The 12,038-nt window shown below is 37.4% G+C and overlaps 1 protein-coding gene across 1 annotated transcript; it reads right to left on the bottom strand.

Annotated features, from left to right (window-relative positions):
• Positions 1-8,318: 8,318 nt before the first annotated feature.
• On the bottom strand, positions 8,319-9,263 carry LOC105069934 (olfactory receptor 1Q1). The gene has a single exon (XM_010956177.2). It carries the CDS (start codon positions 9,261-9,263, stop codon positions 8,319-8,321), a length of 945 nt encoding a protein of 314 aa, XP_010954479.1.
• Between the last annotated feature and the right edge of the window lie 2,775 nt (positions 9,264-12,038).

Raw genomic sequence — 12,038 nt, 5'->3', positions numbered from 1 at the left:
GAGTTTGTGAATAAGTCGTTCTGGTCCTCCACTGAGTGACCCAGAATCTCACCACGCTGGAAAGGAAAAGATATTTTAAAATCAGCAAACCTGAAATTCTCATCTTTCAGATCTAATATGGGACATAGGAGATGACTAAGCCAAACTATTACAAATCAGTATGGCCTGCAGAACTTTGATCACCTTAGCGAAGGCATGGCACGTGCTGCTTTCCAGAGAGAAGTCAAAGTGAGTTACAATACTGTCATCTAGAAGAGTGATTTTTGAGTAAACCATAGAGTAGCCTAAGCCTCTTGTAAAATTGGGACAATTTTGTGATCTCTTGTCATTCTCAACTCACAGTCATAAGAAGCAGTTCAATACATGTAGTGGCCGAAATATTCCATCTGATCTTTTGTGTCACTGATAATAGAGACCAGAGGAGTCTTCACTCTAACACCAGGAGTAGGTGGTCAGATGTGGAACAAATAGTAAGTAGAGCTCTTTAGACACACTGATAAACCAGCTGTAATGTGTGAAGGAAAAAGAAGAATTGAGGATGGACTGTGAAAATAGGTGGAAATATTATGCTGTTGATTTATTTGTGGAAGGTTCTGTGGAAGTGGAGGGCATGTGGATTTGGTTGGGTGGAGGTGTGCAAAATCAATAACTCTGTTTTGGCCGTGATAACTTTGTGGTGTCTATCCAAGTGGAGATGTTTAATAGGCAGTGGAATCCATAATTACTGAGGTTCATAGAGAGGTCTTATCTTAAGACAGAAATGTCATAACAAAATGTAGATGATATTTGAAACCACAAGACTGGATAAAATGGCCTAGTGAGAGAGTATAGAAAAGAGAACTATGAGCAGAGCCCTGAGATGGGGGTGCACTCCAACATTTAGAGGTCTGAGAGAGGAAGTAGCAAAGGAAAATGAGAAGTGGCCATCACTGGGAAGAAAGCAGGTAAGTTTGTCAGAATCCTAGAAAAGAGTATTTCCAGAATATAGGAGTGATCACTCTCTCTCAAATAGAGATGAGAGGTCATTCATGGAACAGGTAACTGATTATTAGATTTTACAAGATATAAATTATTGAAAGCTTTGAGAAGGGCAGTTCTGTGAAGTGTTGGGGCAATGACAATTACAGTCATTTCTTGATAACATTGCAAGAAAGTAAGTGAAGGCTGTGATGATAGATATTTCTTCAGTATAGTATTTTTTTTAGGAGGTAGACAAAAAGTGGTGTGTACCTTGAAAAGGACACGAGTCGAGGGAGAACTTCTTCTAGTATTTGTAAAGACTAGTGACATTAAATATGTTTGTCTGCTGACAGAAATGATCCAGTATATAACGGAAAATTAATGATTCAAGAGAGAAAGTAATTAATTGCTAGAATAAAGTGTTTGAAAGAGGATGAACATCTGTGAAGGAGATGATTTTGTCTAGGAACTCTGACTGAAAAATGTTGTCTGTCAGATCAACAAACAAAGGATGCTACTGTCATCAAGCCATCAGCCCCCACCACTGCCCCCCATGGTGAGCCCTGAGGGGACTCAGGATGTGAAAGAACAGGGTACTGGCCTTAGATAGCTAGGTCCATATCAAAGGAATGATTTCAATGAGCCCAGACTCTTGCATCTTCCCATACAAAGAAAAGCACTAAGTTTATTAGAGTTGTCTGGTTTTCTTTAATTAAGCAATCTTTGGATGTTCTGACTACCTGGTTTTTGTTGCAAAACGCCTACATATCTTGGCTCCTCCCTTACCTCTTCAAGAGCAGTCCCTCAGAGCTAGCTGAGGCTGCCTTCCAGGCTGGAGTCCTCAGAAAGTTTGCCAAATAAAACACAATTCTCAACTTTTAGTCTGTGCTTATCTCCCCCCTAGTCGACAGAATCAAGCCATTTCTTCCCCTGCAACATAAAAGAAGTCAGGGCATGGGGATTCAGACGCAGGTGGGCTGGTGGATTTGATGGCAGGAAGACTTGAAGAGATTCCAACGGAGAGTAGTAGGAACTGGGTTGTTTTTGAGAATTGCAGAAAGACATGAAATATGCTAGCATTTGGGAAAGCAAAGTACTGGGAAATGTTATGGTAAGCCCCAACACTGCCAGTATTGAATGCCCATCTGGATACTTTGTTCACAAGTTTAAAATTAGTCAGATCAGTATGGTTAGGTGATACTCTCCCATAATATTCAGCAAATCAAGCACAGTCATGAATAAACAAAAGGCTGGTTTTGCTTAGGGCTGGGGTTTTGCCTGGTAGAGCAAAAGGGAACAAAAGAATTAAGGATGTTTACAAGAAGGTGTTTAGAGTGCTGGACCATAAAACGTATTCTTGTTAAAGTGAGAAGGAAAAGTTTAAGTTAGGTAGTAGACAATAAAGAATAATTTCAAAGCATAAGAGATCCCACTGGTGTCAGAGAACTGTTGGAGTTGGAAAACTAAATTAAATTAGGTGAAGGAATGGAAGCTGATAATGAGATGTTTAAAACTGAGATTTCACCAGTTGTTCAGTTATTTATAATGGCAGCATCTAGGATATGAGCACATAAGTCGGGGACTGAGAGGGGGTAAAGGAATAGATTGCTGAAGCTCAACAGTTCAGGAACTGAGAATCTAAGTTGTTAGTTACATAAGCCGTTTCTGTGGATAATTGTATTTCCAAAAGTAATAATTAAATAGTGGTGGAGAAATTTAGAGTATCAGATGTTGAAGTCATCAAGGAGTGAGGCAGGAACACCAGAAATTTTCCTTATTTTCTTCATTTAATTTTATTTTTCAAATAAACATTGTATATATTTAAGGTATACAGCATGATAATTTGATGTGATTAGTAAGCTAATTAACAAGCTAATTAACATATCATCTCCTCACATAGTTACCTTTTTTGTGTGTGGTGAGAGCACCCAGAATCTAATCTCTTAGCAAATTTCTAGGATTCAATTCAGTGTTATTAATTATAACCCACAGGCTGTACAATAGATCTCTTGATTTATTCATTCTATATAACTACAATTTTGTATCCTCTGACTAACATCTACCCATTTCCCCAAATTCCCTGCCTCTGTAACCTATTTCTATGTATTTGACTTTTGAAGATTCCACATATAAGAGATGTCATGCAGTTTTGCTTTCTTTCTGTGGTCTGGCTTATTTCACTGAGCATAATGTCCTTCAGTTTCATCCATGTTGTTACAAATGGCAAGGTATCCTTTTTATTTTTAAAGGATGAATAATATTCATTGTGTGTATACTATATGCCACAATTCCTTTATCCGTTCATCTGCTGACCAACACTCAGGTTGTTACCACATCTTTTCACTTATGAATAATGCTGCAGTGAGCATGGGAGTGCAGATATCTTTTTGAGGCATTAATTTCATTCCTTTGTGTATATAGTGAGAAGAAGAGTTACTGGATCATGTGATAGCTCTATTTTTAATTTTCTGGAGAACTTCTGTACTCTTTTCCATAGCAGCTGCGTCATTTTATATTCCCACCAACAGTGTAAAAGCGTTCTAATTTCTGCATATCTTCACCAGCATTTGTTACTTCCTGTCTTTTTGATAACAGCCGTTCTACCAGGTGTGAGGTAATTTCATTGTGGTTTTGATTTGCATTTCCCTAATGATTAGTGATGGTGAGCACTTTTTCATATACTTGTTGGCCACTTTGTGTAGCTTCTTTGGAAAAATTCTATTGTGGTCCTTTGCTCATTTTTAAATAGGATTATATGTTTTTGTTTTGTTTTGTTTTGTTTTGTTTTGTTTTGTTTTGTTTTGTTTTGAGTTGTATGAACTCCCTACATGCTTTGGCTGGTAAATCTTATCAAATATATGGTTTGCAAGTATCTCCTCCATTACATAGTTGGCCTTTTCAATTTGTTGATTGTTTATTTTGATGTGCAGAAATTTTTGAGTCTGATATAGTCCCACTTGTCTATTTTTGCTTTTTGTTTGTGATTTGATGACGTAACCAAAAAAAAAATTTGCCAAGACCAATGTCAAGAAACATTTCCCCTGTTTTCCTCTGGAAGTTTTATAGTTTCATGTCCTATATTTCAAATCTTTAATTCATTTCAAATTAATTTCCATGGCTAGTATTAGCTAGGAGTCCAGTTTCATTCCTTTTGCATGTGAATATCCAGTTTTTCCAACACCAGTTATTCAAGAGACTATCCTTTCCCCATTGTGTGTTTTGACAACTTTGTCAAAGATTACTTGGCTGTCTGTGCTTGGGTTTATTTATGGATCTCTATTCTGCTCCAGTGGTCCATGGGTCTTTTTTTTTTTTTTGCTAATACCATACTGTTTTTATTACTGTAGTTTTGTAATGTAGTTTGAAATCAGGAAGTGCGATTTTCCAGCTTTGTTCTTTCTCCAAATTGCTTTGACTATTCAGAGTGTTTCATGGTTCCACACATATTTTAAAATTTGTGTGTGTATGTGTGAAAATGCCTTTGGAATTTTGATAGGGATTGTGTTGCATCTGTATATCACTTTGGGTAGCATCGATATTTTGACAATATTAATTCTTCCTATCCATGCACATGAGATATATTTCCATTAAATTGTGCTTGCTTTAATTTCTTTCATCAATGTTTTATAGTTTTTAGTGTACATATTTTTCACCTCCTTGGTTAAATTTATTTCTAATTATCTTATTTTTTTATGTTATTGTAAATAGGATTGTGTTCTTGATTTCCTTTTCAGATGGATCATCATTGGTGTAAAGAAATGCACCCCTTTGAAAGATAAGGGGCCATATTTATAATTACACTGAAACAATAGAAATAACTAGCTCTTTTGTGCAAGCATGTGATCTCCCCAAAGTTATTTTACTTAAAGAGGTCAGAACAAAAGAGAGTTCAGTAGCCCAAGGGAAAATGCTAAAGGGCTTAGTTGAAGGTGCTTCAGTTGTTAAGGGGATGGGCTCTGGAGACAGATACTAAGGATTAGAATTCCAGGTTCAGCATTACTTGCTGTGTGATTGTTTTGTTCCTACTGATAACCAGTGGGCTGGAGTGACACTTGTAATTCTTTTTTTTTTTTAAGTATTCATTCTTGTATTTTTTTGTATATACATTTATTGAAGTATAGTCAGCTTACAATGTTGTGTCAATTTCTGGGTGTACAGCATACTTCTGATTGCAAGAAACCCTCAGCAGTTTGCTGATAAGCTTTGAAAAAAAAAGTTTATTACTCCCAGGTCCCGGAAAGTACAAGGCACACCTGGGGTTGCCCAATGAAGTTGCAGATAGAGAGATGGAGAGAGCATGGGCTTGGGGTTCTGCTTTTGTTGGGGTTGAAGGTGGGGGCCCAAGGTTTCCCAGCTTCGCTCTTTATTGATGCATGTAAAGTCGTAAGAGAAGGGATTTTTTTAAAAAACATTGTTTATTAAGTTATAGTCATTTTACAATTTTGTGTCAAATTGCAATGTAAAGCACAATTTTTCAGTTATACATGAACATACATATAATCATTGTTACTTTTTTTTTTTTTTGCTGTGAGCTACCACAAGATCTTGTATATATTTCCCTGTGCTATACAGTATAATCTTGTTTATCTATTCTACATATGCCTGTCAGTATCTACACATTTTGAAATCCCAGTCTGTCCCTTCCCACCCCCTGCCCCCTTGGCAACCACAGGTTTGTGTTCTATGTCTATGAGTCTGTTTCTGTTTTGTATTTATTTTCTTTTTTCTTTTTTTTAGATTCCACATGTGCGTGATCTCATATGGTATTTTTCTTTCTCATTCTGGCTTACTTCACGATGAGGTATCACCTCACACCAGTCAGAAGGGCCATCATTCAAAAGTCCACAAATGACAAATGCTGGAAAGGCTGTGGAGAAAAGGGAACCCTCTTACACTGCTGGTGGGAATGCAGTTTGGTGCAGCCACTGTGGAAAACAGTATGGAGATTCCTCAAAAGACCAGGAATAGACTTACCATATGACCCAGTAATCCTGCTCCTGGGCATATATGCAGAAAGAACCCTACTTCAAAATGACACCTGCACCCCAATGTTCATAGCAGCACTATTTACAATAGCCAAGACATGGAAACAGCCTAAATGTCCATGAACAGATGAGTGGATAAAGAAGATGTGGTATATTTACACAATGGAATACTATTCAGCCATAAAAATGACAACATAACACCATTTGCAGCAACATGGATGTTCCTGAAGAGCAGGGATTTAAAACACAGGAAAAATAAAATCAAGTGGCCCAAATGATCTGTCAATCTAAATCAACCAACATCTCTAAACAAAGGAAGTGGGGTTGGGTGGGAGTTGGCTCTTTATCCCACGTGGCTGGTGATATGTCAAGATACCCTTTGAAGCAGATGCTTCCTCATTCAATGCTTAAGTCAGGCACTTGCATTACAAAAAGAAAAACAAATTGTCAGGGCTTACACTATAGTGATCCTTGACAATTTTTTCAACTACTTTCTACCTCAGCTATCCATTTGTGAAAAAGAGAAATAGTATCTATAATTTAAGGTTATTTTAAGGATTTGATGAGTACAATAGATGTAGAGGCACCCTGACAGTGACCCATTCACAGTAAGTACCATATGTGGATATTCTATTATTATTATTATTATTATTATTATTATTATTATTATTATTATTATTATTATTATTATTATTATTATTATTATTCTACTACTACTACTACTACTACTACTACTACTACTATTACTCTTATTATCAATAACATACACATGAGGAAATAATGGAAGAAAAGGACAAAGAGCAGCTAAGTAAGGGCATTCTGGAGGAGGTCACGTCTGGTTTTCAGGCCTCCAAGGGCTATGCCCGGTGCCCATTGCTGGTAGTGTTGGTGGGGATACAAGTGGCTGTGATTAGCTGGTGGCTAATGTGGTGACCTCATCAGGCCAATTCTGAGATACAATTTTTTAAATTTATTTTTTATTGAAGTATGGTTGATGTAACAATGTAGTATTAGTTTTAGGTGTACAGCAAAGTGATTCAGTTTTACATATACACATATTCTTTTACAAATTCTTTTCCATTATAGGTTATTACAAGAGATTGAATATAGTTCCCTGTGCTATGCAGTAGGTCCTTATTGTTTATCTATTTTATGTATAGTAGTGTATATATGTTAATCCTAAACTCCAAATTTATCTCTTCCTGCCACCCCTTTCCTCTTTGACAACCATAGTTTGTTTTCTATGTCTGTGAGTCTATTTCTGGTTTGTAAATAAGTTTATTTGTATCATTTTTTTAGATTGCACATATAAGTGATATTGTATGATATTTGTCTTTCTCTGTCTAACTTACTTCACTTAATATGATAATCTCTAGGTCCATCCATGTTGCTGCAAATGACATTGTTTCATTCTTGTTTATGGCTGAGTAATATTCCATTGTGTATATGTGTATATACACACACACACACACACACACACACATATACATATACATATATACCACAATTTCTTTCCTTTTTTTTTTTTTAACATTTTTTATTGATTTATAATCATTTTACAATGTTGTGTCAAATTCCAGTGTAGAGCACAATTTTTCAGTTATACATGAACATATATATATTCATTGTCACATTTTTTTCTCTGTGAGCTACCATAAGATCTTGTATATATTTCCCTGTGCTATACAGTATAATCTTGTTTATCTATTGTACAATTTTGAAATCCCAGTTTATCCAGTCCTCTGTCAGGACATTGTTGCCTTCATGTTTTGGCTATTGCAAATAGTGCTGCTATGAACATTGGGGTGCATGTATCTTTTTGAGTTAGAGTTTTCTCTGGATATATGCCCAAGAGTGGGATTGCAGGATTATAGGGTAAGTCTATTTTTAGTTTTTTAAGGAACTTCCATACTGTTCTCCAGAGTGGCTGCACCTGGGATATGATTTTGACTGTGGTTCTGCCTATATGACATTTCTTATTCTTGTCCATTTTATTGAGCCTTGTTGCTTAGCCTTCTTGGAAGTTCATGAGTTTCACATATACTTTCAATAAACTTATTTCCTCCATGAATCAACCAGAATTGGTTTCTGTTGCCTGCATCTGAAAACTCGGAGAGTTACAATACTGGTGTTAAATGACAGGCCTAGAGACCACTCTCATCTGTAATTAAAACCATGCTTCTGTTTTACACTAAGTACATAGTTTTGTGTTCTTTGGGTTAAAAGGATATCCCTGGACAATATCCAGTGAAAAAAAACCATGATTATTTAGATAATTTAGATATTACTGGGACGTTCTAAAGGAAACGTATGTGAGGGACAAAACTGTTTCCCCAGGATCATAGATAAAACTTGGAACTATATTTGGGGGTTTTATCTAAATAAAGAAGTCCATATTCTCCTCATCAGTTTTCTGAAAGCTCCCTTGACATCTCCATTCCTCAGGCTGTAAATGAAGGGGTTCAGCATGGGGGTCACCACTGTGTACATGACCGTCAGGTTACGACCCGTGGCCACTGAATAGCTGGCAAGGGGCCGGAAGTAGACCCATGAGAGGGTGCCATAGAATATAGCCACCACAGTGAGGTGGGAACTACAGGTAGAAAAGGCTCTCCACTTGCCCTTGGCTGAGGGACTCTGGAGGGCCGCCCAGCTGATGCAGGCATAGGAGGCAATGATGAAGGCCAGAGCTCCACTGATGACCATAACTCCTTCTGTGTGAATCATCAAGGTGTTGAGTTGGGTGCTGGAGCAGGAAATCTTCATCAGAGGGTAGAGGTCACAGAAGAAGTGGGGGATCCTGTTATCCGCACAGAAGATGAGTCGGCCCATGAGAAGGGTGTGCAGCAGGGCATGAAGATGGGACAGGATATGGCACGTGGCCACCATCTGTGAACACAGCATTCTGGTTAGAATCATAGGGTAGCGGAAAGGGTGGCAGATGGCGATGTATCTGTCATAGGCCATCACAGCCAGGAGGAAGTTTTCCATGGCTGCAAAGCAAATGAAGAAATAAGTCTGGGCTAAGCAGCCCATGTAGGAAATGGTCTTTGTAGGAGAGAAAATGTTCTGCAGCATCTTGGGGACCGTGGTGGAGGTGAAACAGATGTCTGCCAAGGCCAAGTTGCCGAGGAAGATGTACATGGGAGTTTGGAGGCGTGGAATAGAGATAATCAATATGATGATGGCAAAGTTGCCAGAAACGTTGACTGTGTACATGAATAGAAAAAGAAGAAAGAGCGGGACCTGCTCTTCCTGGTGGGTGGAAATGCCCAAGAGAACAAAATGGGATACACTGGTCCAGTTGGTATTGTCCATCTGTTGTCACTAAACAAAAAGATTACTATTATTATTATTGTTCTATTGAGGTGTAATTGACAAATAACATTATATTAGTTTCAGGTGTACAACATAAAGACACGATATTTATATGTATTGTGAAATGATCATCACAATAAGTTTAGTTAGCATCCAGCCCCGTACAGCATTACAAAATTTGTTTTTTCTTGTAATGAGGACTTTTAAGATTTACTCTCTTAGCAACTCTTAAATACACAATACAGGGTTATTAGCTGTGGTCACCATACTGTGCATGACATCCTCATGATTTATTTATTTTATAACTGGAAGTTTGTAATTTCGGACACCTTTCACCTGTTTTGCCAACCCTGTCACCCTCACCTCTGGCAACACCAATCTGTTTTCTGTATCTATGAGCTTGTTTGTTTTTTAATTCCATGTATAAATAAGATCATATTGTATTTGTCTTCATCTGGCTTATTTCATTTAGCATAATGCCCTCAAGTTTCATCCATGTTGTTGCAAATGGCAAGATTTCATTCTCTCTTTTTTAATGGATGAATAGTATTCCATTGTCTATATATACCACATGTTCTTTACCCATTCATCCACTGATGGACACCAAGTTGTTTCCATATCTTGGCTATTGTAAGTAATGCTGCAATGTACTTGGGAATGCATATATCCTTTAGAATTGGTGTTTTTGTTTTCTTTGGATAAATATCCAGAAATGGCATTGCTGGATGGTATGGTAGTTTTATTTTTAGTTTTTGAGAAAACTTCATGCTGTTTTCCAACAATGATCACTTCTGTAGACTTGGATCTCTGATCAGACTCTTTAGTTACTAACACTATTGTGCTCCAGTGTAAACCACATAAGGTATAATGGGGTTGATAAAGGAATCAAGTGCTTAATTATTTTCCAAAATAATGAGGTCTGGATTTTTCATTAACCTCACCACTGTCATCATAGTTAACATTTACAGGGCATTTACCCTGAAGCAAGGGCTTTGTTGCATTATCACATTTAATTCTTACTATAATCCCACAGGGTTGTTGTTGTTGTTATTATTATTGTTATTATTATTATTATTATTATTATTATTATTATTATTATTACTATTATTCCAGTTTTACAAATTAGAAACTGAAGTATAGAAAGTTTAAGCTTATAAAGGGCAAAATCTGAATTTAAAGTTATATTTTAATTTTAACTCCAAAGGCCATGCTAGTTACCCAATATAACTCGACTCCCCAGTTAAAACCAGGACATCTTATTCATGGTAATGACTTGTTGATGGGCTACATAATCAAGGAAAATCTCTGTTAAAAGAGATTTCAGAGGTAATTTGGTTTAACAGTTTCTATTTTGGGGAACACATAACCGTGTGGTACCCAAAGACTTCTCAGACTACGCAGACATGGTTTTAGGAGAGTTAGCTACCAAATTCTCAGCTGTATACGTCTCTTTTCTAAAATCATTTTGCCTTCAAGGTATCACCTCCTGCATTATCCTGTCTCCTGCTTAGTAAATAAAAGATTTGCTTTCATCCACCCCAAATCTTACTAGATGCATTGGCTCTGGATATAAAAATCTCAAAGGAGTCAAGTGAAGAGACAATCTGAACTATTCAGAAAGCGAATGACTTTACTGAGCAGATAACAAATCCATTTGAAGATCAAGGAGTTTCCAGTTCTTTGCTCTCAAAAAAAACAAAAGTTGAAGGAGACCTAATCTACTCATCAGCACAGCACTAAAAATAATTTTTGATAACATGCGACACTAATTTCCGTCATATTACTTAGCATTTAGTCCTCTATAATCTCACAGAACAAGTCCTTAAGAAATCTAAACATCAGTTAACGAAGAAGCAGTGTGCAGTGGCTAAAAGCTCTGACACTGGGCTAGAACCCTGGCTCTTTCATACAAAAGCCGTGTGACCTTGAGGAAGTCACTTACCTTTTATGAGGCTAGGTTTTCTCATCTGTAAAATGGGGGATTATTAGTAGCACGCCACTCATAAAGTTGTTATGTAGATTAAATATTTCCAAGCATTCAGTGAATACTGGCAATTAGTCCCATTAATTTTTCAGTGTTGTTCTGCACAGAGGCAATAGATTTTTCTAGAAGGACATTCTTTCTTCCACCTGGGTCTTTCCACTGTGAACCTGCTCCAGTTTGTCACTGTCTTTAAAATGTGGTTCCCAGAACTATGCAAAGTTCTTGTGTCTGGTTTTTCATCACAGGGTAATCATGATGATTTGGTCTGGTCAATTCATAGTCTTTTGAATGGAGATTAGAGTAGACAGCCCACAAGGGCGCTGTGTCCATGGCTATCCCAAGAATTCTTAAACTTCACAATTAGGTTATTGGGAGAGAAAGTACAAATAATAAAGAACTGCCCCGGTGTAAGGCACTTCCACAAGCTTTATCTCATATCACCCCTGTAGCAATCCTGACACACTTCTAGCTGCATCAATCATTTATTATAGGGGGGAGGGTGTATCTCAGTGGGAGAACATGTGCTTAGCATGCAAGAGGTCCTGGGTTCAATCCCCAGTACCTCCATTAAAAAATAAATAAATAAACCTAGTTATCTGCCCCGCCCCAGCCCCCCTCCCCCGCCACAAAAAAAATTTATTATTCTCATTTCACAGGTGAGTAAACCAAGGGTTAGGGAAGTGAAGTGATTTGCTCAGCATAACTCAGTGTTAAGTCGTCCGGCTGGACTTCACACTTATGTCTGGATACCTTGAGTGCTCGTACACGCCGGGCTGCACCACACTGCCCAC

The sequence above is a fragment of the Camelus bactrianus genome, chromosome 4 (genome assembly GCF_048773025.1).
Source record: "Camelus bactrianus isolate YW-2024 breed Bactrian camel chromosome 4, ASM4877302v1, whole genome shotgun sequence".
NCBI classification, from domain to species: Eukaryota; Metazoa; Chordata; class Mammalia; order Artiodactyla; family Camelidae; genus Camelus; species Camelus bactrianus.
This window is presented reverse-complemented; position numbering and strand designations above follow the sequence as displayed.